The sequence below is a fragment of the Callorhinchus milii genome, unplaced genomic scaffold (assembly GCF_018977255.1).
Source record: "Callorhinchus milii isolate IMCB2004 unplaced genomic scaffold, IMCB_Cmil_1.0 Scaffold2, whole genome shotgun sequence".
Classification (NCBI taxonomy): Eukaryota; Metazoa; Chordata; class Chondrichthyes; order Chimaeriformes; family Callorhinchidae; genus Callorhinchus; species Callorhinchus milii.
The window spans coordinates 86,706,706-86,733,319 of NW_024704743.1; the positions used below are offsets into that span (position 1 = coordinate 86,706,706).

Sequence of the window (26,614 nt, forward strand, 5' to 3'; positions counted from 1 at the left end):
CACCACAGGCTATGAGCATAACCTGTCAATAGCAGCATATAATACCTAGCGAGAGGTCTCTACACAGTTCAATAAGAAAAAAAAGTGTATCTCACTTTTCATGTGAAAGAATGTCACAGAACACTTCACAAAAGTGTAATGGTGGATAATGAGCAGGAAATACCTGATTTATAAATGTTGACTAAAGGCATGGTTGAAGATATACGCTTCCCTTCGCCTTGCTTTCTCCCTTGCTTCCTTCAAGGCCGGTCTCAAGATCCTTCTCTGCGATCGTGCCTTTGGTCGCCCTCCCACCTCTCTGCCTTCCCTCACCCCTACACCACCCCTCCCCCATGCTCGGGCCCCGACACCTGACTGTTCAGCACTTTGGGACGTCCTCCCGCCGTGAAAGGCGCTCTATAAATGTCATTTTGTTGTTTGTTGTTGTTTTAAGTATGTTTTGTAGGCAGGGAGAGAGGTAGCAATGCAAAGTAGTTTTGGGTTCCACCACACCATTGTACAGCGCTCTGAGACAACACTATCCTGTGAGAAAGGAGCTATATCTGTTGTTTTTGTTGGAAAAGATACGGTTATGTTGACAAACAACTGGAGAGCTCTACTTTCTTGAAGAAATTTGCTGGAAAAAAGTTGGGATTTAATTATGATTGGACTTTCAGAGCACAGGTTCTTTGGTAACCAATGTGGAGTTTAGTTCAGAGAGAGATCATTGCTCAAATCCAGGCAGCATTGAGCCAGTGTAGATTCTGGAAACTGCAGATCAAAGATCTAGCAAGGCCCTTTGATAATTTGGCTACAACGTTCAGTACTCCAATAACATAGTTAGCAATCTTAAATTACCTCACAAGTTCTCGGTCTTTCCCTGAATGGTTTTACAATCACAGGGTTTCCAATGCATTGTTGAGCTACATAGTGAAAGTAGTACAATTGGCTTCAGGCATTTAGAATAGTATTTAAATCAATTAATTGTATTTTTTGACAACATAAAAATCTTTAGTAAATTCAAAACATTCCTTCAGCGTTGCCATTTATCCCCCAACCCACATGCCAATTTATTATCTGCTGATGCCCAGGGACAGATATGCTTTTGTACAATGTGGGAGTCACAGTCACGTGAATGAGAAGTCACCTGATGCACAATATCAAAACAAATTTAAAGAGATAATATAGCTTTTGATATTCTCACCATTGGATACATAGGTTTATCAACTGGAGGTTATGAATGGAGAAAACTTAATATCTGAGCGGGATTACATACAGAATAATGGCAATCTAGAATTAATGATTTGGAGATACCTTCGAATAAGTTTTGTGGTTTGATTTATTGTCAGGCTTCCAATCAATGCATTTGGATGATGTGAAGTCGAGAAGGATCTGAATGCAGAAGTTTGGGGTTCTAAAATCTGGCGTTTGTATTCTGTAAGGTAATTAGTTATGACTTACTGTTTGCAACAACAACAATTTACATTTATATAATAATAATCCTTACATTTGGTATAGCGCCTTTCATCTTCTGAGGATGTCTCAAAGTGCTTCAGCTAACTGGAAGCCTGAGCAGGGGGAGGGAAAGATTACCAAAACCATATATTATGGCTGAAAAAAGTATTACAAAATGCTACCTTGAATGCAAACAAAGATTGTTTCATGGCTGGTGCTTTGCTTTCTCACCTTTTGTCTACATTTTGGACCTTTTCTCAGCTGACAAACGGTCACATATAAAACGCATGTTGCAAAATGGCAATTGACAGTGTTCAGCATCACAACGTTTTGTCGTGGGCTTTTAGCCATTGTCAGAATTTCCGTCACAAAGCAAGCCACGATTAGCACGGCAACATCTGGCCTGCAAGTGACTGATTTTAAACCGCTGTATCCCTCCTTTGAAATCAGCACTTGTTTTGGATTTTAAAAAGAAATTATTGGGTAGGCTGCTTGTTTGGATCCATTGGTGGTCTCTGCAATCTGTGGTGGTCTCAGTAGTCTGATTTCTGACCCAGGAAGTAGTCTCCAGTACTTGAAGGAACAGTTAATCTCATCACAGCCCAACCAGCCTGGCTCATCTGCGTGGAGGAGCAGACCAGTCATGGATTGCAGGGATCTTCCCATTCGGCTCTTGTTACCCCTTAAAGCCAGAGCCCTAACATGTAGGGTGGACCTCACTGAACAAGTGCGGGAGGCTCGTCAATGATCAAAGAGTTTGGGAGGTGGGATTAACACGGAGGTGGGATTCCACATCCATTAGACATCTGACTCGTAAAAAATATTGGGATTCGTTATTACTGTCTGTGTATTTCAGGTTGACAGGTGATGTTCGCACAGCAGGATTAAGAACTTTGATAGCATTACAAAGATTTTATTGAGAAATAATTTTGTAGGTGATTACTAGGAACTTTTGCAGGCAGCATAAATTATACACATTTAAAAGGAAATTCACTTGTGTTGGAAGCAGTGTTAAATCCCAACCCGTGTAAATCCTATAAGAATTAAAACTAATCATCACACTCCTGAATAACAACCCCCAACAAACAACCGTATGATTGTTATATGCAATGATTAGAAATGTCACTCTGCGCACAACAATGATACAAGCCCTATAAAATCCTCTTGATTTATGGAATTTTTATTCCATCCATATACATGCATAGTAACAACATTGTTGAGAAATAATTTCTATCAGAAGTAGAACAATATTCATATTATCACCAGTTGCAGTATTAGTGCTCCATTACTTACATTTCATCACCTCCAAAATGATTTTTTTGCCTTTTTATGTTTTCACAACAGCAATCCACAACTACTGATCATTATCTTCAATAAAACACGGCAGAAAGGGTTCAACCTTATTTCAATACTGCTTCCAGTAATGTTGTTCATATTAAATATTGCATTTTACAGCAAATGTTTCAAAAGTGAGACAAAAGCGTCGGCAAGGAAAAGTACAGTACAGATTACTATACAAGAAAGTTAACAACTTCAATAAAACATACATAGCTCAGTTTAAGAAAGTGGATAGGAACAAACTGCTACATATATATCATCTTATGCAAAGCCTAATGATTACTGTATATGCTGATATATAAGCTGCAATTTTGGACTGAAAATGTTGTATTAAATATGAAATGGAATTTGTACGAACTTCAGTAATTTTTTTTAAGGCCTACAATACCTTCTAACTTTGCAGTCTTAAAATGAATGCAACTTATATTCTGGCATGTACAGGGAAGTTGCAACAAACACAGGGAAATTTGAATACACAAGTGCTTTATCTTAACCGGTTCATCTACAAATGCTGTCTCTACTCTGTATGTGATGCGGACCTCTCTCTTCTACTTTACAGTGCAAACCGTAATTGTTACACAAGATTAACTATACAATAATGTTAAAAATGATTTAATTATAAACTTCTTTAAATAAAAATCAAAATTTAACCACAGCTATGAATACTGCTTGGAAAATAAATTAAATCCGGTGAAAAATGGCACTGATATTTCACATTTATACTAAGACATATGAAGAGCATTAATGAAATGACAGACTAGCCTCCACCCCATTGAACTACACACCATTCCCTTGATTGTCCTGATGTAACTCAAGCAGCATTTTTTTTCCTTTTTATGTACAAACTATGCATGGCCACGAGTGTACTAGAGGCAGGTGTCATGCATGACAGTAACTTTCATTTCACATGCTCTGCAGCATGTGATGAGCAGTAGAACTTCTTGTGGGTTATAAAGTTAGACAAGTTATTGAACTGAATATCACAGAGTCGGCAGTATTTCCCACTGGTTGTAGGCTGGACAGCACCGCCGACGGTTTTTGCTGCCTGGACTAACTGCTCCTCTAATGAAGCTCTAGCCGTGGGAGAGATGTTTTCATTTGCAGTGACAGGACTTTCAGATGTCCAAGGAGGAGATTCATGGCCATCTTCTTGCTGGACGCTCTGGGATGGGTTATCTTGATGCTGGTTGCCCGAGAAAGGCTTGTCTTCCTGCTTTATTCCTCCGTTGACTGCTATCATGCTCCTACCCTTCGGTAACGATGGGGCAGCCTCCTTCTTTTGCGGTGAGCAGCCGTTAGATACTGGCTGGTCTCTTGGAGGATCAATTCTACCACGTGTACCTTGCACCAGCTCATCAATTTCACTGCGGATGAAAACAGCTCCCGAGATGTAGTCACTGGGTTTAATTCCATAATATGGAGATATCTGCTCAACCCCGCTCAGTTTTTTTATTGCTCCTGGATAAAGGCAATGAGGGTATATTACACTTTTGTTTTCTTCTTTAGCGGAAAGGAACTGAGCTGCCTCGTTAAAAGCTTTCAGCCCGTGCAGGGCCGCTAGCTGAGATGGAAATATACTTCCATTTGGGGAGACGAGTTTGGAATTTCCATTTTTCTCACACTTCATCATATTTCTGTCATTGTTTCCTTCAGGACTGGTGGCTTCCCTTTTTACTGAACCGCTTTCCTGTTGCTGCTCTAGAAACTTTGTTCTCTCCACCTCCCCACGCTGGACTCCCATGCCTGGGCAAAAGTTTTGCTTGTGAGCAAGGTAATTTTCGACCTTGTTGAAACCAATCTTGCACACAGTACATTCATGGTAGTCTAGCAGCCTTTTAGGAGAAGACATCACTCTGTCCGATTGAGACGAACACTTTTTGCTCAAATCCATTGGAAGGTCCAGCTCCAAACTGGCCACTGCAGGTTGTGCTGTGTTGCATTTGACAACAGGCATGTTCCTCGTCCCTGGGAGAGAGGGTTCCATGTGTTTTGCAAGGAACACATCACACCTCTGGTGGGAGGCTTCTCCCAGATTCTCCATTGATTCTGTGGAAGGCGTTCCAGGGCTGCCCATGACGGATACATTAAGGAAAGCCTGCTGGACCATCTGTGTCCTCTGCTCCTGCTCTGGCAATGACATCTCGTACATCTTCCGCCGCTTGCGACTACGGATTGTCCTCTGCATGGCGGGAACCTTGTTTGCTGCCATTCGTTTCATTGGGGGATCGTGACGGGTGGCACAGTAGTACTGCTTATGCACAGCGAATGTTTCGTGCCTGCTAAACGTTATATTGCATTCTTGACAAGTAGTTTTGTTTGGATCATTGGCATTCTCTGGTGTGGGAGTGCTGGGGCTGTTCATATCCTTGGACTTTCCATTGAGCCGCTCATCACCACTAACAGAAGGTGACTCTTTCTTCAATTGTACTGGATTTTCATTGTCTGGAGATTTTCCATTGGAACCCACAGTATCTATAACTACAGAGGAGTTGATGCTGGTTGATTGGAGAAGTGGGTTTTCTGGCTCTGGGAGATGACAAAGGGCACTATGAATGCTGATTGGGCTGTGCCCACTATTGGGGCTTACTGTCTCTGGTACCTTCTCAGTGGTATTGCTGAAGTCTTGTGACTTTGTCACATGTTGCCATCGAGTGCTACAGTAGTGCTTTTTGTGGACCAAATAGTTGTCCAAGTTATTGAAAGTGATATTGCACTCAAAGCAAGTGGCCCCCTTAGGTACCAGGGGGCTGTAAATAACTGGTGGATAGTTGCCTCCTCCTTGTCTTAGCCTGCGGTGTACCAGTTCTGACATTTTAGCTAGGATTTCTGAAGCCTGAGGAACCATGGCAATATCCTGGGAGAGGGCAAACTGAGAAAGGAAAGGACTCATTGGAAGAGTTGATCCTATGTTGGGTTGAATTGGAGATGAAGCAAGCCTTGGGCTGGACGGTTCGGATTTGATTCTGGCAAATGGAAAGCTCTGTCTGTTTGCTGCAGACTGGGTTTCACTCTTCTGGTTTGTCAAACCCAACTGTGTGCTTTTCTCCACCTTTTCTCCCTCTGTGTCAGAGTTGCCCTCCTTGCTCTGTCCAGGACTTGGCATCACTTCCTGTCTGTTCGCTGCATCTGTTCCTATTGGCTGAAAAGCTTCATCATTATCGTGGGGCGAGTGTTCAGTTTCGCTCTTCCTCCGGAGTCTCCTGCTTTGGCTGTGGTGCAGTTCTTTGTGGTGCAGCAGCTCCCTGTGACTCTGGAAACCAAAGTGGCAATGACTGCATTTGAAGGCAGCGGGCGTGAGGTGCGTGAGGACGTGGTGTTGGAAGCTAAGGACGTTTTCCGCTATGAATTCACAGATGGTACATTTCAAGTTGGCACCAGCAGGAAAGGACTCTTCGACTTTCAAACCTGTTCAGAGAGAAAACATTTTCACTACTGAAGTTCCATTATGCTGGGATTTGCAATGGAGGGTATCTAATAATAATCTAACAATAAACCAGTCCCATATTCTGTAAAGTTTGTCATTAGTACTCTACATTTGTTTCCTTTAACAATAAAGGGATCCAATTTTACACTGACGACATACATAATGCAAGAAACAAATGTCATCTGTGGAACGTAGTTAATGCAAAAGTTAGTTTCCATGTGTACATGAAAACTTTTGCATTAATAAATTGCTTTTACATTTATATTTTTGTAATTCTTTTTCAATGTTTTTGACTGCTAATCTTCGCCCTATGGCCCTGATGTGATTCCCCCTTCCAATTTCCCCTCCTCTCCCCTCAATGAAACATAGTGCAGCCTCTAGTAAGCATGGACTAAGTGAATAGAGAAGGACTGAAATCTGCGTAATTCCTTAAAAAATAATAATAAATTGGTCAATCCACGACTGTTTGTGGAACACTGCTGTGCGCAATTGGCTGTCACATTTCGCCCACATAATATACAGTCAATTCACTTTACAGTATATTTCGCATTGCGCTTTGAGACGTTTTGAAGACGTGATAAGGCGCTATATCAAATGCAAGGATTATTATTAATATTCCTGCTCCCATACTCTGCTAGCTCTGTGCAAGTCTTGAGGTATTATTGGTACACCTCAAGATTAGCATTGTTTGCTAGAATAGGTTAAATGAAGAAAGTGACAGTCTTCCTGCCACAAAGTGCTTTTGAAATACTTTAGATCCATTTAGCCGAGAAGCAGAACACTAACACTACAGACAACAGTTGAAGCAAAATTTAAAAAGGTATTTAAATGGAAACATTTTGAAGAATACTCAATAAAATAATGGAGAAATAGCAATGGAGAATGAGATTATAGAAGATAATTGCAGCGGGTGAGGATGGGAACTGATATCGGCACAACATGATGAGCTCAGCGGTCACCTTCCATGCTGTAAACTTTTTATGAGTCTACACAAATTTTGTTTGTCTACCCTTTTGTGGGGTCCGCAGTTGGACCGCAGTTGGGCAAACATGGCTCTTGGGGATTGAGAAAGTAGTTCTGTACCCAAAACATTTATTTATTCAAAATTCTATTACATTAAGAAATGAACTGAGGATTAATATATTTCCCAAATAAATTTCTTCCTTGTAATATATACAAGGCGCTGAACAATTCAGTAACACATTGCAAAAAGAAATACCAGTCTCAAATAGTTTTTTTGTAATGCAATATTGCACTATAGCATAGACTTTAGGCTCAATGCTAATATGCTTCCCTTCAACTTGTCACATGGTACAAACTTCACCACAGAGGAATTTGCACATAAGGGAAGAAAAAAAGGTCCACAATCTTTTATTGCACCGACTGACCAAGCAGAATTGTTTATATTATATAAAATAATAGGTGGCTAGGATGACCTTTCAGGACTTTAATGCAAGCTTAGGGTTCAGATGATGCAAACAAGACACTTTAGGTTCACTCTTGTGCAACTTAACCCCCCATCCCCAAAGCCATTTGTTGAATGATAAGGCATCCCCAGCAGTGAAAAGGTATATATAGACAGAAAGAGAGCAGTGCCTTTGAACAGAAACTAATTTCTGTGGAGGTTATCTGACACTAAGCATACGTCTACTTTAAAGACGGCAAATGACCTTCATTGCTTAAATGGTTAAAGGCCAGTTAAGAGGATTTCAATTTTGAAAGTAGGCAACAAGAAGAGATACTATCTTTGTGACAGTAGCTTTTATTCAAAACATTTCTGTTTCTAAACACACCATTTTGCATATATAAATTTGGCAATGAAAACATTTTAAAATTTCAGTACAACATAGTCAGACAAAGTGCTTCCAGTCCTCAAGTGGAACAGAATTCTGCCTTACTCTCGTGCATAAACAAAAGCCTGACTTTTTTATTTTAAAAAATGTACAAACACAAAAAAATACATTTTTTTTCACTTGAAAATTCTAATAAACTTAGGTCTGAAGGTTTAACACTCCAAAGAATAATTTTCTATTTATAATGAAACTAAAGATGTTGCCAATGACTTTAAAAGAGGAAAAAAGCATAACAATATTGACTTTGTTCCAAAGTTAGTGTTATCATTCTACCCTATTTTAGTTTACTTTTGAGAAGGTCAGACTTCATTTAAAAAAAATGATTTACATTCTCTCTCATCTCCTCTCTTAGATTCCCTGCTCTAACCCTGTCTGGAACTGAGCATGGATGGGAGACCGGCTTGAAACAATCTCCACTGAAGTTACTCTGTTGGCTGATGTGTGAGAAAGACCTGCGCATGTTTTCGACTCGCCATCTCTGAATGGGAAGTGAAAATCCACTTTGCCCCTAGGTCCAGGGACTTTGTCAACATGAGCTTAAAACAGGTAAATTCCCACCACTGTAATTTCACCCTCTATATATTGACCAACACAACTGAAATGAGCCAAATCGAGGATGTTTTTCCTGTAATTGGTAAAGTTGCAGACCTCTGGTGGGCTAGCAATGCAAATCTCTTCTGTTTGATCAATGTGCCAACTTCGATGGTGAGAGCTTATAAAGAGGGAATCTTACTGGAACCAGACACCACTCAGGTCAATCAATTTACTGACTAGAATTATACTCGCCTGCCAAGGTCGATAAATTTACCAACGCTCATAGAATCAACCTGTCAGCAACGTAGCAGGCTGCTTCCCACCACTGTGAGGTGCAATGCTCACCCCCCTACCCTCCAGTCTCTTCCCGTGAACTTTTGAAAGGTACAATCTTGCACTATCAACAAGCTCCTGATAAGTTTTACATTGTATTCATTTTGTATTCCTTGACAACCATCTGAACACTCAAAGACTCCAGAGAACAAAAAAAACAGACAACCGTTAAAAATTGTTTCTTTTAAAAAATCACTGCAAGGCTTTTAAATTTACTCGTCATGGCACCAACATGTGATAGAAAGGTCAACTCAGACGTCTTGCAGTAAGCCCATTTATATTTGTAGTACATTAAAGATATTCAGTCAAATTTACATCCTGCTGTATTTGCTCTGCTATCCTATCACGGCCCCATCTATGTGCTCGCAGCTATTGTGTTCCACAGTCACTGGCTGGTAGCTTGCCAAGTGCAAACCTCTGCAGAGAGCTAGTTAAACTTCAGCCATTACCCCCAACGCACACTATGGGGTCCCCAAGCCTTTCCTCTTGCCAACCTGCGGTCTAAGATCCTTTGAAATTTGGTAAGCAGGATGCATCCCTCTGACTGATATCACTTAACTCAGCACAGAGTGGGAATCAACCCTAACTGACTGCTATCTGCAGTGTACATTTCACCGACTAGGAGGGTCTATCAGGGGAGCTAAGACAATAATTTTAGGGTGAGCCTCCCTTTTCTTTTACTTGAAGGATCTCTCACATACAGCATCTGGTTTGGAAAAGCATCGGTGAGTGTTCGGGAGCAGGACACTCAGTTACAGCCAATGGAAAACACCCCAGTAGTTCAGGAATGTCCCTTCCTCTGGACTTCCCCCTGTGGCACCCCCTATATATTACTTAGTTTGACTTGACATATTTTGGGCTCGAAAGCTAAATAGTTGTACCGTCACCAATGGCAATTAAGCAAAACTGCTCGTTTTTTAAAAAAACACACCGAGAACGAGCAGCTTAGCTGTGCAAATAATGTTTGCTGCACAATGGACTTTGATTGAGGTAAGTTGGTGTTAATTTAAGTCGACTTATCTAACACATGCACATGTACTAATACCCTGATAAGACTTCAATGGGGATAGCGCAACTTCCACATTTAACACAAAGCTGCATTTTTAGGTGTGTTTCTGTAACGGCTGTTTTGTGATATGATGCCATCCAAATCATTTACTATCAGTGAGCGCTGTGATTGCAGTGTAACAGACTAGACCCATCTTCATAACTTGTAACTTTAAATTCCATTTTACAGATATTAGTGAATTGGTAATGCAAAATTCAAATTACTCCACTGTGACTCTTACCACTGTGCGTATTCATGTGAATTTCAAGAGCCCTGGCATTGGGGAAGCTCTTGCTGCATTGTGGGTAAGGACAGACATATGATTGCTGAAGAGGACCGGCCTCTCTCTCCTCTGTCAGCGAGGATGCTTCCCTCTGTCTCCCACTGCAATAATACATTAGGTGAGCTTGCAGGTTCCGTTCACTGCGGTACCAAATTCCACATGATTTGCATGGAAAGATGTCTTCTGCAATGACAATTTAAGATGTACATTATATACATTATAGTGCGTGTGAAATCGGCCAGGTCATAAATTAAACTATATTAGTTTAGAATAATCATAATCCATACAACATCAATACATTCCCACACTCCCACCCCACCCCTATACAAACAATTGGTTTGGATCTCTTTTCAACAAGTAAAGACAATCAATGAAACATTTGTTTAACAACTGTTGAAAATTAGTCTCCAAATGTCAACAATGGGGTCAAAAAACATCGGCCTGACACTTGTGGGGAGAAATTCCACCTGGCTCTATATTTACTCTATTAACATAGCATTTCAGTGTGTTCAAAATAGGGCAAATTCTTAAACACAACCTCCGTTTTGAAATCATCTTTCTGTGTCTTTTAAGAACAAAGGAAAAATTAAGTGAATTTCCTAATTCTGGATGCTCTAAAATGCTAGATGTATTGTAGTAAATCTAGCCCTGGGGAATTTCTCCCCAGGGGTTATGAGCCACTCAGAGTTGTTTAACAAGGAATTCTGCTGGTGAGTTGCAGGATCCCTGCTCTGAGGCACTATTAGTGGATCCTGCCAATCATTTACTGTCAGTTACTGGCCTGATTCTGTGATAGTCACTGTTAGCGAATCCCAATGTGAACCTCTGTTTTTTCAATCCCATTATTCCTCTAAATTGGTCCAATATTTAGCATTAACTTTAGGTACAATAGTCCCTCCTTCAATGAGGTTCTCCAAATAAATAAATCATAGACATTACAGCACTGAAGGAGGTCATTCATATCATCAGGTTTATACTGGCTTCTTCCCTGCAGCCCTACAATTTTCCAATTGAAACATAAAGACATCTCTAACTGCAAGAACCAGAAGTAACACAGGGAGAAAACGCACAGTGATCTTAAAACTTCTGTGACACCAAGATCAGGTAAAATGTCATCGCCTTTAAATTTCATTGTCTGCCTTCAAGGACATTAGCATTGCTGGAAAATTATTTGCCAAACCTTTTTCCTTTTTTTACAATCATATGGTAAAATGATATAAATCACTTTGAAGAGCATTATCACATTACTTGCACATTATTATAAACAAACAAAAATGAGAGCCATGGTTATTCTGGACCTTCTCCTGTTCCCAATAATAAATGGTTTGTCAGATTTTTTTTCCATGGAGTCAATGCTACTTTAAGAAGAAGTTCACAGACTTGGGAGATCATGCAAAGCATCACATGTCAAATACAGGGTAGAGCATAAAAGAACAATTTGTGAACTAAATAATTTACACCACAGTTCGTGCTTGACAGGGGAGTGTAGAAAATTAATGAGGTATACGTGATTTGTCTGTAGTCTGATTTCAGGGCATCAATGTCTCTTCTAATGTTGTATTAATACTATTAATGTTACAGGCTGAAGTTTCTCAGCTTAACTGCCAAGAAGCATGATGCTATGAGGCAATAAGTCAAGTCCATACTTTGCTAAGTGAATGAAGTTCCTTTTAGATTGGTGCAAGAACTAAACAATTATTTCTCTACTCCAAACAGCTCCCATGAATTGCCAACTACACACCACCCACCATTTAATTTTAAAAAATAGTTTTAAAGTCAACTTGCTCAAAATATTTCTTCTTACATGTGTCCAATTTACTTATTTTTTAATGAAAAAAGGAAAGCAAGTTTTTTTGTTTAAAAAGCATATTTAATAAAAATAACTTACTATTGACAATTGCTGTAGGTAAAATAGATGCCATGGCTGCTTGTTGAGGAAGCAGCTGTATCGTATCGAGGAGGCGAGCTGGATACATGCCCTCGGTGATGGCCATTTGGCTGACAGCTTGCAGCCTTGAGTCAAATTCCACAGCAAATGCAATCAGCTCCTCGCCCTCCGATAGCATTTTTGTTGTCGTGCACCAAAGCTGGCCCCCTGCACAGGAGACAAAATGTTTGGTAGATCACTCAAAATCTGTTAGAAAGTCATAATTTGGGAGATCCCGCACAGCCTTGATAAAATCTCCTCAGTGTCACCCAAATAATATCACTGCATTGGCCATCACAGAGAGCATGTATCTAGCTCGCCACCTCGATACGATCAGGCTCTCAACTGATCTTTTGGTTCTATGAGATTTCTAAACCATGGGGTGGAAATTACACCTGGGTGTAGATGCATTCTATTAAAATGGCTTTTTGGGGTGTGCAAAATTTGGCGATTTGTTGAATTCTGTTTTAACTCTGAAGCTGTTTTCTATAGTTTGCAATAAAGCTTTCAGAAAACCAGCTCGAAAAATTAAAAACTATATTTAATATTTTTGACAAATTCTGAGCTAACTTATTGGAACAGTCTAGGTTGATGCTCCAATGTAGTGCTGAGGGCAGTTGCATTGTCAGAGATGTCATCCTTTGGATGAGACATTAAACCAGAGTTCTATCTGCCTCTTCCGGTGGACGTTAAAGATCCTGTAGCACTATTTGAAAAGAGAAAAAAGCTTCTTCTTGTGTCTTGGCTAGAAATCTACTCGCTGTGTGTGGGATATTACTGTGTGCAAATTGTCTACTGCATACCAAACAAAATATACAGTCATGGTACAGGACAACCATGTTATAATGCAGTGTTTTTAGTTCATAAAATTAGACACCACATTACCATCAGTCTGCAAAAAAACATGGCTGCCAGTACCACACTTGGGTCATCAGATCATCAAAGACACCACTTTTGGCTTTCTGCACATAGGAAGCTGGTCACTTTGTCTCACCCACTCTCATGAGTGGTTCTCGCTCTGGAAACACTTATGAGAGTAGTTATCGATTAGCTTCCTCTGGGCAGTGCAAGAAACCAGCTGGTCTATGGCAGAAGCCGTAAGTGTACGGTAACACAAACCCTCAGGTTATAATTGGTCACTCACTTCAGTGAGACATGTTGGGATGTTGAGACATAGTGGGATCATACTATATTCAACAATAATTACTGAAATACATTTTGAGGTGTTTTAGAGTTATAGGTACTACTTCAAATGTAAGGATTATTTCATTATACTTTTTTTAATTTATTATAAGGTATTACAACAACAACAACAAGATTGCATTTATAGAGCGCCTTTCACGTCGGGAGGACGTCCCAAGGCCCTGGACAGTTGGGTCGGGACCCGAGCAGGGGAGAAATGGTCAGGGTAAGGGGAAGGAAGGGAGGGAGCGAGGAGGGGGTAGAGAGTCAAGCGGGGAGCTGAAGGCATAGAAGGTCTGTTTCATAATTCAGCCTGACTCTGGACTTACTTCTCAAGTCTTTGATATACATCCTACAGACTGAGTATACTAGTCCTGCCAGCTTTCAACAGTGAATATGAATATAAACCAAACAACCATTCATTAGTGAAGTAAAAACGGGAGAGTCTTTGAAAGTAACTACACAGTGTTTAGTTTCCAATATGAAAACGTTTTTACCTACACTTCATTTTATCCTCATGGAAATTCAAGTTTAGAAAAAAATGTTCGCAAGAATCTGGTAGAAAAGATAAGAACAAGTAAGATATGCTAACACACTGACAGAATTAGGACATTGTTGTACAGAAACCCAGGCCAATTAATTAAACCAGTCTGTTGGTTTTCAACAGCATGCAAACAAACCTATGCAAAGCCCTTCATCATTTGCAATGGATTTTGTTTTTGGAAATACAAAGTGATTGTGACAATAACCTCCTAAATCCATGTTACATTAGCAGATTAATGATATAATTATTGTGTACAAAACTCTTCTGAGGCGAAGAATATGTGGCTCAGATATTTTAAACTGTGTGGCGGGTGGGCTGCAGGGAGGATGATCAAATCAGGTTAGGAGACAACACAGTGATGGATAGCCAAGACTGCTCAGTATATGTGAAGAAGCATTTCATACTGCCCGTCACATGCTTTCTATCAAGGATTGTCAATTTATACCATTTACAGAGTGAAGTAGGTCTGATTCAGAAAATTTGCAGCTGCCACACGAATGCCCTTACATTTTTAAGGTCTCTGTTGCACACATCTGTCCCAATTCTTCCTCTTTCAGCCACTATGGCAGGATAATCTGAACAGCAAATTTTCTTCACTAAATGTAATATTATTTAAGGCATTTCCACATGAAAGTATAACAAAAATGCTTTTGGCCCCCAAATCCCATTTTTGCTTCAGAACCTACTTTACTCATTCTACCTTGCACTCTTCCAGAGACTTTTAAAGCTCCCGGTGATAACTTGCGGAAAGGTAACCCATGCAGAACTATAGCACACATGTCTGTCTGTACATTACTTTTCTTTGCACAACTTGCCACAGTCCTGGCAGCTCAGGCAGAATCATGTTCCGTTCACTTCCACCAGCACTTATTCCAACAGACCTTAGTCCTATTCCTAAACAGACGGTCATCCAGTTATTTTTTCCTGGAGTTAATTGGTTTAGCTGTGAAGCTCTTCCTCATATCCACAACACTTTGGGGAAAGGAATCCTTCCAATCTCAATATTGTTTGAGACGCATTAAGTTTTTTTCACTCATGTCCTCTGGTTAATTTGCTCACAATCAAAATGAAATAACCTATTTGTATCTACGTGGTTCATTCCTCCCGGTATTTTAAAGACCTGGATGACGTCTTCTCTCCGTCTGTTTTTCTCTGATGTAAATAGGTTCAGTTCTATGAGTCTCACTGCAATACTCAGAACACAAAGTTATCACCTGTGTCACTTTTCTCTGAGTCTGGCCAAGGTCATCCGCAAACAATGGTCCTGCAAGCAGCTTTCACTGTCCCTCCTCAATCTCTCCGCGGCCATTGACAATGTCGACTATTCTATTGTCCAATGTTTCTCGGCTATGACCCATCTCTGTGATTCACTCGTCTCAATATCATGACTCATCATTTCCTCCAATGGGTTTTCTTCCCCTCCCCGCCCAGTCATCTGTGTTGTACCCAGGCCTCTATCCTTCACCTTCTCTGATTTTGTATCTATACGTTTACCTCAGTGACATCATCCTCTGACATGGGATGAGTTTCCAAAACCCAGCTCTATCTCTTCACTTCTATTCCTGATTCCAGGACAGGAAGGAAGACGCAATTTAAATTCCAAATAGAAATTTACTTGTAGAAAAATATAAAAAATGTTTTCCTAATATCAGTATTTTTAAAAAAAAGTGTAATTGAAACGTCCTGCTCCTTTAAATGGAATAACATCATTCTCTTTGTAGCACCCTTATAATTCTCCCGTTTTGTTACCTGGTATTGTCTGCAAGAATCAAATCTCTATTACTTTATTTATAAACTGTTCTATATATACCTACCAATATATGTCTGGCAAGCTTTCCTGCTGCTTGTCCAGCAAGGACCACCCTATGTTAGGGTTTTGGCTTGCAGGATTAACAGCAATTTATTGGAATGATTCTCTATCCCAAGTAACTAATCTGCTCTTCCAAGTTTTGCTGATGAGCCAGGCTGGCTGTGCTGTCATCAGCAGTGGCCTGGAGTACTGCGGACCCACCTGGCTCAGCAACCAGACTACCAAGGTCTGACAGAGGTCTGACTTGATTCCGAAATTCCATTGCCAAGCCTGTCACCTTGGAGCCAGTTCAGGTCCTAGGAGATCCTGTTTACCTCCACACCAAGGAGGATAAACAAAGTCTTTCACTTCATGACTGTTTGTGGGACATTGCTGTTTGCCAATTGGTTGATTTGTTCAACAATAACAAACTTGCATTGATATAAAGCCCTTCACATGAGGTAGCATCTTGGAGCACTTTATTCACCTTCAAATACACACTCTCTACAATTCACAGGAATTAGATGGCAGCATTGGAGTGCATGGCCAGGTGTTATCTATTCTTTTTGCACCATCTATTCATTCTGTGCAGACAATGCATGCACCATAGTCCCATCAGTTGTTCAAGAGTCATATTCCACAGTGGCAAAACAGACTGCAGTTCATCTTGGAAAAGTTAGTGGAACAGGAATTGGTCGTTCAGCCTGTCCAGCCTGTTCGCTAAGCTACACTTTCTGTGTTCTGTGTCAGAGCTGACGATTAATGGTTAAACTTGGCCATTGGTGATTACTGACCCCCAGAAACATCATTATTGAACAAACAACTGAGCCTATTGTCTGTCTGTCATCTATTCTCCACAGCGACCGCTTATTGTTGTTGGTGAAACACATTTGCAGTGAGCTCGCACCTCCACGCTAACCTGTTTAATCTCAACGTCATCGCTTAGGTTTTATGTGGTTTCAAAACTTCTGCTGCAGGGAAAATGGGGGAGATTGTTGAAATCCTCCTGCAAAGTACCTGATAAAAGAATGAAGGCCTTTCTACATATCCTCAAAACAATAGAGGAATTAAAGAGAGACAAAAGGCTAGCTGCTTCAGAAGAGCACTCAGCAAAGAGCCCAGCTACAGAGGAATACAGAGAATTTGACTGGCTCATTCCCCACATTTTAGGTTTAGTTTTGTTGCTTAGTGTTAATTAAAAGCTTATTCATTAAAAAATAAATAGAAAACAGGCCAGATCCAGATCGGAGATATCTGGACCAGTCAGAAATTGTGATATAAGAAAAAAATTGGACTTTCTCCAATTCAATAACGCTTTGCAGATCTGTTGTTTTTTAAATAAACCCCAGTAAAGAGAGGATAGTTGTTAATATTTGTGATTTGCATAGGTGTAATAATAACAATATCCTTGTAACAACAACAACTTGCATTTATATAGCACCCCCTCATAGTGTCCCAGAGCATTTGACAATGACGCCGAGCCAGGGGGAGGTGACTGTAGGCACGGTAGAAGAGGAAGGTCTTCCAGCACGACCTGAAGATGGGGAAGGAAGGGGCAAGATGGAGGGACAGAGGAAGAGTGTTCCAGAGTTTAGGAGCGTAGTGTCTGAAAGTGCGGTGACCGATGGTAGAATCCCGTGTCTGCGGATGACATTGGTAAGAGGGAGCATATAGATGAGTATATTGTATTTGGTATAGCACCTATCACGCGGAAATGTCTCACACCGCTTCACTCCACTTCACAGTATATCCTGTGAAGTGCTTTAGGATGACCTCCCAAAATGGAAGCCGCTATGCCAAGTGTAAGAATTATTATTTTTATTATTATTATTATTATTTACAGTAAAATCCTGTGAAACACATTGACATGTTTCAATGACATGATAAGACATCAAAAGCAAACATTATTAGTATTATTTTATTTTTGAACAGGATATAAATGATGCTGAAACCTATCTCTACTTTTTACTTTATTATGAAGAGTGTGGTACTTGGATGTTCTTCTGGCTCTTTGCCCTCAGCTCGCATCCAAAATAGGTGGCAATACGCTCCTTCCCCTTCCCACCAGCAGATGGCACTAGACATGCACCACCTCAGGTCCAGTGCCATATAAAAGTTTTGGGTTGCTACCATTTCAATGCTGCTTCAATTTAGGTGAAGTGTTGACACAACGAGCTGGAGAGGTGAGACAGACACACAGACAGACAAGGGAAGTTCATGTTTGCTTCGGGAGAACCTGGCGATATCAGCCATTTTGTAAAATTGAAATGACTGGACATAATACAACTCAATCAGCAGCGAGTAATAATATTCCTTGCATTTGATATAGTGCCTTATCACGACATCTCAAAGCGCTTCACAGAATATACTGCAAAGTGAATTGACTGTGTAGAATTTTTTGTAGGCGAAACGCAGCAGCCAATTGCACAGAGCAGTGTCCCACAAACAGCTGTGGATTGAGTCATCCATTTTTTTAAGTAATTATTATCCCCGGAAAAGCGATCTACTAATCATACAAAGGCATTGATAACTAGGCATCAAAAGAGCCACATTGCAGGCCATATACATCTATCTACAGTACACTGCAACATGTCAGTTACTGTCCTGACAAGCTTTGGCTCTCATCATCTGCACAGAGATTCTCATGGATCAGGCAAACGGGGTGCATCCAGCCAGGAAGGAAGAGCACACATTTCACACCAGACAAACGGAAACTTTCTTTGCATATGTGAAATTCCCAGTGGCTGGGTTTGGAGACTATTAAGCATGGTGTTGAGTTTCCCCATTTGTCAGACATCCAGCTGACCGAAAAAAAATGTACTCCCAAGAGATAAATCTCATTCCTCTCGTAACAAGTACACTACTTAGCCACTACTATGTATATCTTTTTACATGTGTCCACACATGGATCACATGCACATGAAACAAGGCTGTCCCTTTAAGAATAATAAAAATGATCCTTACATTTGATATAGTGCCTTATCACATCTTCGAAGAGTCTCAAAGAGCTTTGCAGAATATACTGTAAAGTGAATTGATAGTATATTTTGTGGGCGAAACTTGGCAGCTAATTGCACATAGCAGTCTCCCACAAACAACAGTGGATTGAAGTGACCAATTTATTATTATATTTCTTTAAGGAATTACGCAGATTTCAGTCCTTCTCCATTCACTCAGTCCCTGATCTATCCAAATTATTATTTAAATAAACTAAACAGCGCATCCTCACACAGATTTCCTTACAATGGAGCATTGTAGAGTAATTCCTTAGCAGCTACCTGACTGCATTTCCTTAAAACATATGTAATAGCTGGAACTGGGATTGCCATGCTGTTTGGGAATAAAACATTATACAGATTAGAAGAGGTAATATACCTTTGTCAGGTTAATGTCTTTTTCACAGTAGTCACATACACTGAGGAAATCTCAACAGTTTGTTTTGCTTCAACAAAGTTGTTACCAAGAAAGAACTGAAAATAAATGCATTTAACCCTCTCCCTGACAGAACATTTCTAATACTGCACTGACAGCACCATGATTAAGGGGATTTGATTTGACTTAATGTGGGGGGTACAGGAGAAAGGAGAAAATGCAGCATGCGATGTGGTATTTATTATGGGTGATAATTAACGTAAGGGCAGAAAATGCAATTAGAACACGTCCTATAAACCTATCCTTAAGAACAGATTTTTTGAGCAAATGAAGGATTCAAGGGCAGCAAATTCAAGAAAAACATTCAAGGCCTACAGATTACACAGTCACTACATTTTACAGTAAAGTCAGTGAAGTGCTGTTATATCAAATGTAAGGATTATTATTATTTCAGTCTGAAGATCCTTCCTCCCCCATTTCTGGAGAATGGTTGCTCACACAGGTATGATCAGAACCAGAATGACTCTATCTTTCATTCTAGTCAGTGATATCTGAGGCATTCATTCCAGGCCCTCGACGATGGGTTACCTTTCAGCTTTAAATTTTAAAATGCTACAGGATGTAAATGCTGTTTAGCATTACACGCAGCACTTTTGGTGGCCAAACTTGCCAAGGATACTCGACACTGAATGGAATTTTTCGGCATAAGTGAAGCAGGGATGGATCCACAGCCGAAAACATGTTGGGCATCGGATCGACTCTCCCTACAAATACACAGCCAGAAAAAGCGTTCCCTCCTTCATCACACCCTGCTTCAGATTGAAGATTGAAGTCTAAAATTAAAGTAAAAGCGCTGAGTGTAGCCTGGAATACAGGCCCTAGATTAAACCTACTGACAACAAAAGTGTTGACAATTTGATTTGATTTTGTTAGAGGTGGAGAAGAAATCATTTTGCAGAAGTTAAGGGGGAGGAGGAGATAGGAGGATACAGGGGAGGAGAGGAGGAGGGGGCACGAGGAGAGAGTAGGATTGAGGGAGGAGGAAAAGAGGTATTGAGGTGGAGGGAAGAGTAAGAGGAGGATGAATACGGGGCGGAGGAAAGGAAGTGAAGAGGGAGGAGGAGGGGAGGAAGTGAAGGAGGGAAAAGAAAGGAGGGGGAAAGGTAGAGGAGGGGAGGGTGGAGGTCAGTCCCAAACCTCGTTGTTGTTGCTGTTCCAAACCTACTATTAAGGTTGGGTTTAAACAACATGTTTAAATCACTCTCTCTGCCCTTGTGATAAGTCTGACCTACAATAATCATCTCATCACAAACTCCATCTATCTACATTTACCCCCTAATATTTTGAGAAAAAAAGACCTGTTTTGACTGAGTAAAGTGTGCCTTTGTTAACAACCAGCAGCATTACTACAGCAAAAAACAATTACAATCCTATCCTTTAAGGACCAGAATGTTTCGGGTGCACAGAGAAAATGGAGAATTTAATCTGGAAATGTTTGACAATTTCAATAAATATCCCCATAATAAATCCTGACTAATTACTTTGTATTCAGCAGAGATAACCAGAAGGTTCTTTAAAATCTGGCTACATATTTTGTGCAATCCTGTGCCATGATCATATTTAAGCTCGCAGTTCCGCCCACAGATATTTTCTGTTCCAGAAAAAAAGTGATGCAAGTTGTTCCTTCAAAAACAACTTTGATTCCTCATAATAATCCTTACATTTTTTCATCCTTTGGTCCTGTTGTCTGTTCAGGTGGACGTTAAAGATCCCATGGCATTATTTGAAAGGGAAGGAAGTTTCTCCCAGCGTCCTGGCCAACAATCCCCCTAATAAAATTAGTCATTCACTTCATGGCTATTTGTGGAATGTTGCTGGGTGGAAACTGGCTGCTGTACTCACCTACAAATTACGATGATTATCTTTTACAGTTGACTGTAAAGCTTTTTGAGAGTTCCTCCTGATGTGAAAGGTTCCATACCAAATGCAAGGATTATTATTATAAGTTCCTGCATCATGTGCCCAATGACTGATTGCCTTTACAATATCATGGACTGCATCATGTCAACTGCCCGAACCAAATTCCCTTCAGCATGAGGCAAATTGGCAAGCCTTGGCTTTCACTAACCTGCACCTAAATTCTTTATAGGACTAGGTAAGCAGGCTGCTTCCCTCTGGGAAGAGAGCACACACTCCATACCAGTTAAATGGAAACCATGCAGTTGTGGACGCTCAATAATTTGGCTTGCAAACTATTGAACACAGCAATGGGTTTCCGCATGTGTCAGACACCCAGCTGATCAAAAACAATTCCTGTAATTTAAGGTAATTTAAGGTATTTACAAAACTGGGAAACACACTGAGGATTTATCCATTTCAAAGTATCAGTGAATTTTCAGGAACGTTAATTTTAACATAGAATGTGTCAGCCTGGCTCAGCCTCTGAGTCAGAAGGTTAAGGATTCAAGACTCACGTTGAGATTTTGAACTCACAGTCTAGACTAACACTCAAATACAGAGCTGGAGGATTGCAACATTGTTGGAGTTGCTCTTCTTCGAACGAGATGCTGAACCGTGGTCCAGTCTGCCTGTTTAGGTAATGTTAAAGATCCCATGGTATTATTTGAAAAGAGAAAGGAGTTTCTTCTGGTGTGTTAGCCAATAACTCCCCAAGTAAAATTGGTCATTCACTTCATGGCTCTTTGTAGCACATTCCTGTGTGAAAATGGTCTGCCGTATTCGCCTACAAAATTTAGTCACGACAATTTACAGTACATGCTGTGAAGTGTTTTGAAATGTCCTCCCAACGTGAAAGCTAAGGATTATCATCATCATTATTCTGCAAGATCAGAAACTGCAACAAACTCAACAAAACAATACTACACTCAGCAAACAAGGAAGGATCATGACTATTCATTTCCATCACTGAGAAATAAACCCACCATGTGGCTCTCAGTGCAGTATATGAGTGGTGTGAACTTCAATGCATTGTTTAGAAAACTTTAATCATGACTGTGTCTAACACAAACGTCAGATCCGGAAAGGACAGTAACCCAGCACAAAATATCCAGACAAAATCAAACCTCAGTGCATGGTTGAACAAAATGCAAAATAATGCTGGAAATCTAAAACAAAAACAGAAGTCACTGGGAACACTCAGCAGGTCAGGCAGCATCTATGGAGAAAGGAAAGATGCAAAAGGCCTTTCTCCATAGATGCTGCCTGACCTGCTGAGTGTTCCCAGCGACTTCCGTCTCAGTGTACGGTTGGACTGCTTGCAGCATGGTCACACTATGTTTAATGTAAGTACGATCCACTTGTGATTGCTGCTGCTGACTGACTGGTATCCTACTCAGGCCTCCCAGTGTCAGCAGCATCAAAGCAGTGTGGCCTTATGATGCCATCAATGGCGTCCTGACCCAGGAGTCATGACCCTGAAACTCTTTTGCATCTACATTTTTGTCACCACTGTCAGACCTCCTTGGCATTAAGCAGCATATTATTCTCTAGAAAAAGAGCAAAGCTAAAAGCATATTCTGAACTCATTAGAGTGTTGAGTTCAGGCTGTTTTTCTTTTGGCAGAAACAGTTACACCCAAGTCTCCTACACACACACACACACATACACACACTCACTACAGTGCTCAATGAGTCAGTAGAAAAGGAAGCATGAGCTGAGTGCACAGTTGATTTGGGCTCAGCTTAAGTTTTGGCAGAGGATCTGCAAAAAGTCAACTGGTTTGAAAGTGTGATTTATGCAACCTGGAGTAAGATGTAGACAATACTGAAAGATGGAAACAATTTTTTCTCCCTTTCTATTTTTCTTCCTTCCACTTTAGCCAGACTGAAAGGTCAGTATGTGACCTGCCTCCAGCTGCCTCAGTCAGATCCCTCCGTAACTGACTCTTCAAGTCTGATGGCACCCACATAGATATCTTGTGATGTGACTTGAACATCCCTGCCCCACACATTGAAACAACTGATGCATGGTGACCTCCTGATATACATGAAGACCACATAATATATATGCTAACCACTGATACATGGGGTCCACTAATGTACAAGGTCCACTAATGCATTGTAATTGACCTCACCATCAAGGAAAATATCGACATCCTCGCCCTCACTGAAACCTGGGTCACCCCAAACGACACCTTCCCACGAGTTAAGGCCACACCTCCAGGTTACACCTTCCACCAAACCCCACGGCCTAATCACCATGGCGGCGGTGTGGCTCTCATCTCCCGGTCCCCCCTCAGCCTTTCCCCTTACTCCTCCAGAATCTTCCCCTCCTTTGAACACCTTACCTTTTACCACCCCTCCAGGCTTTCCTTCAAAATCCTCCTTGTTTACCGTCCCCCCAAGTCTTCCCCCACCTTCCTCTCAGACATCTCCACCTTCCTATCCTCCCTCTCCCTCTGCTCTGAACGCCTCCTTATCTTAGGCGACTTCAACCTCCACTCCACCCCCTCCTGCTGTACCTCTACCGACTTCTCCTCCCTCCTCTCTTCCCTCAGCCTCTCCCTCCTCATCCACTCCCCCACCCACGTCCGTGGCTACCCCCTTGACCTGGTGATCACCCGAGGCCTAACATTCTCGGACATCATCATCGTCAATAAAGCCATCTCGGACCACCACTTAATCTCCCTCAACACCTCAGTACCCCCTCCCCTTTCCCAACCCTCCACCATCACATACTTTCCATGGAAAAAAATTTCCTCCCTCTATCTCTCCACTGCCCTGGAGTCATCTGAACTCCTACACCTCTAGCCCTCACTGACTGATCTCCCCTCCTCACTCTCCTTTCTCCACAACTCCCTCTCCTCCATTCTGGACTCACTTGCCCCCTCACCTCCCATACTGCCTCTACTTCCGTAAATCCCCCTGGTACACCAGCCATCTCCGTTCCCTCAAGGTACAAGTGCGAGTTGCTGAACACGCCTGGACCAAATCCAAACTAACGGTCCATCGGCAGATTTGGCTTCACCACACCAAGACCTACTGCTGTGCTCTTGTCTCCGCCAAATCCTCCTTCTACTCCAAGATTATCTTGGAGGCAAAGGACAACCCCCGGATTCTCTTCTCCACTACTAACCATCTCCTCCATCCACTTTCCCATACCTCGCCCATCCTCTCCTCAACCTCCAACTGCAAGGAGATGCTGGACTTCCTCAAATCTAAAATCAAGGGGATACGCTCAGCCACCTCAGCCCCGTCCACAGCTACACCCGCATCATCTCTCCCTCATGACACACTCCCCACCCATCCTGCCCTATACTCCTTCGACCCTATCTCTCCCTCCTCCCTCATCACGACTATCCCCAAATTCAAAGCCACCACCTGCTCCCTTGATCCTATCCCCACCTCTCTCCTTGTCTCCCAGCTCCACCTTCTGGCCCCCCTCCTGTCCGATGTCATCAACTTCTCCGTGTCCATCGGTTCAGTTCACACCCCCCTAAAAACAGCCGTCATCACCCCCATCCTGAAAAAAACTTCCCTGGATCCATTCCTCCTCTCCAGGTACCGCCCCATCTCTAACCTCCCATTCCTCTCCAAGGTCCTGGAATGAGTCAACATGTCCCAGCTCCACTCCTTTCTCTCCCGCCATTCTCTCTTTGAACCCCTTCAATCTGGCTTCCACGCTGCCCATAGCACAGAAACAGCCCTGGTCAAAGTCACTAATGACATTCTGAACATCTGTGATCAGGGCTCCGTCTGCCTCCTTGCCCTCCTTGACCGCTCTGCCGCCTTCAACACTGTCGACCACTCCATCCTCATACACCGCCTCTCTGCTTTATTCAATCTTCATGGATCTGGCCTTGCCTGGTTTGATTGCTATCTCTCTCACTGTCTCCACTTTGTTACTTCTAACGGTTTCTCATCCAGCCCCGCACTGTCACATCTGGCGTCCCCCAGGGCTCTTTCCTTGGCCCTCTCCTCTTTAATATCTACATGCTCCCCCTTTGGTGACATCATCCACAGACATGGGGTCAACTTCCACAGTATGTGGATGACACCCAACTCTATCTTTCTGCCTTCACCCTCAACTCCAGGACCACCGCTGTCCTGACTGACTGCCTGTCGGATATCAAGTCCCAGATGAGGACAAATTTCCTACAGTTGAACATGAACAAGACTGAGGCCCTCCTGATTGGTTCACGCCAATGCCTCTGCACCTCAGGCTCTGGCAACATCAACCTCCATGGTTGCACACTTCAACTCACCGCCAGTCAGGAACCTAGGTATCTTGTTCGACCCTCAACTGTTTTTTCTTCCCCACATCCAAGCCATGACCCACTCTGCCTTCCCTCACCTCCGTAACATCGCCCGACTCTGCCACTATCTCACTCCTCAGGCCGCTGAAACTCTTGTTCATGCCTTTATCACCTCCAGGCTCGACTATGCAAACTCCCTGCTTGTCAGCCTTCCCAACTCCTTCCTCCACAGGCTGCAGATAATCCAGAACTCTGTAGCCCGTGTCTTCTCCCGCACCAAACTCCGTGACCCCATCTCCCCCACTCTCGCCCGACTCCACTGGCTCTCTATCCTTCAGAGGATCCAGTTCAAGATCCTGGTCCTCATCTACAAAGCCCTCCATGGCCTCACCCCACCCTACCTCTGCGACCTCCTAACCCCCTACCAACCCGCCCATTCCTTCCGCTCAGCCGGCTCTGGCCTGCTCCACGTTGCCCGACCCACCCGCCCCACCATTGGTGGGAGAACCTTCAGCCACTCTGCCCCCAACCTCTGGAATTCCATCTCCAGGTCACTCCACCTCACCCCCTCCTTAGCCTCCTTCAAGTCCCGCCTCAAGACCCTCCTCTTCGACCATGCCATCGGCCACCCCCCTTCCCTTCCCCTCCCTTCCCCTCCCGACCCCAGTTTAGGTCTGAAATGCTGTACTCTGTCCAGCACCTTGGGACATCCTCCCGACGTGAAAGGCGCTATACAAATGTAATCTTGTTGTTGTTGTAATTCATTGTCGTGCAAGATAAGCACTGAAGCATAGTGGCTGCTTGTAATACCACTTTTAATACATCCTGGTTTGCCTTCATAAATTCAGAACTCACATTCTAATGAAGCACGAAAAAAAAGTAACCATCAGTCAGGGTTTCAGGCACGTCAGATCTTCGCTGATGTCAGCTTTTGATGGTTGACCCACATGCGGGAAACAATGTTCATGTCACTTCCTATGTAAAGCAACATCAGTGGTGTTTCATGGGCAACGTGCACAAAAGACTGGAAGCCAGAAGTATATAACAATGGCTCCCAGAGCAACTACACTATATGTGGACTCGTACTATAATGAAGTGAGTTATAATGAGACACTAGTATATGTACCCACTTTAAATTTACATTCATATAACACCTTTCATGTTGGGAGGGCATCCCAAAGTGCTTAACAGTACTGGCAGAACAGCCAAACTGGGGGTGGGAGCCAAGTGGGCGGGGAGGGGAGGGGAATGACTGAAAGTGCGGTCATAGAGATTGGTTTTGATTCCTGACTTTGAACGATATGATTGAAGGAACGAGTTGGAGGGACACCGGGATGGA

At 42.1% G+C, this 26,614-nt stretch overlaps 1 protein-coding gene across 2 annotated transcripts in view; it reads right to left on the reverse strand.

Annotated features, from left to right (window-relative positions):
* Positions 1–2,336: 2,336 nt before the first annotated feature.
* Positions 2,337–26,614, reverse strand: part of zfpm2a (zinc finger protein, FOG family member 2a) — a 275,950-nt gene continuing 251,672 nt past the window's right edge. For both annotated transcript variants that reach the window (XM_042346925.1, XM_042346926.1), the window contains 3 exons: positions 12,136–12,342; positions 10,206–10,430; positions 2,337–6,177 (listed from right to left, as the gene is read on the reverse strand). In XM_042346925.1, the coding sequence (XP_042202859.1) occupies positions 3,671–6,177; positions 10,206–10,430; positions 12,136–12,342 (2,939 nt within the window). In that variant the 3' untranslated portion in view covers positions 2,337–3,670. The remainder of the gene's footprint in view (positions 6,178–10,205; positions 10,431–12,135; positions 12,343–26,614) is intronic.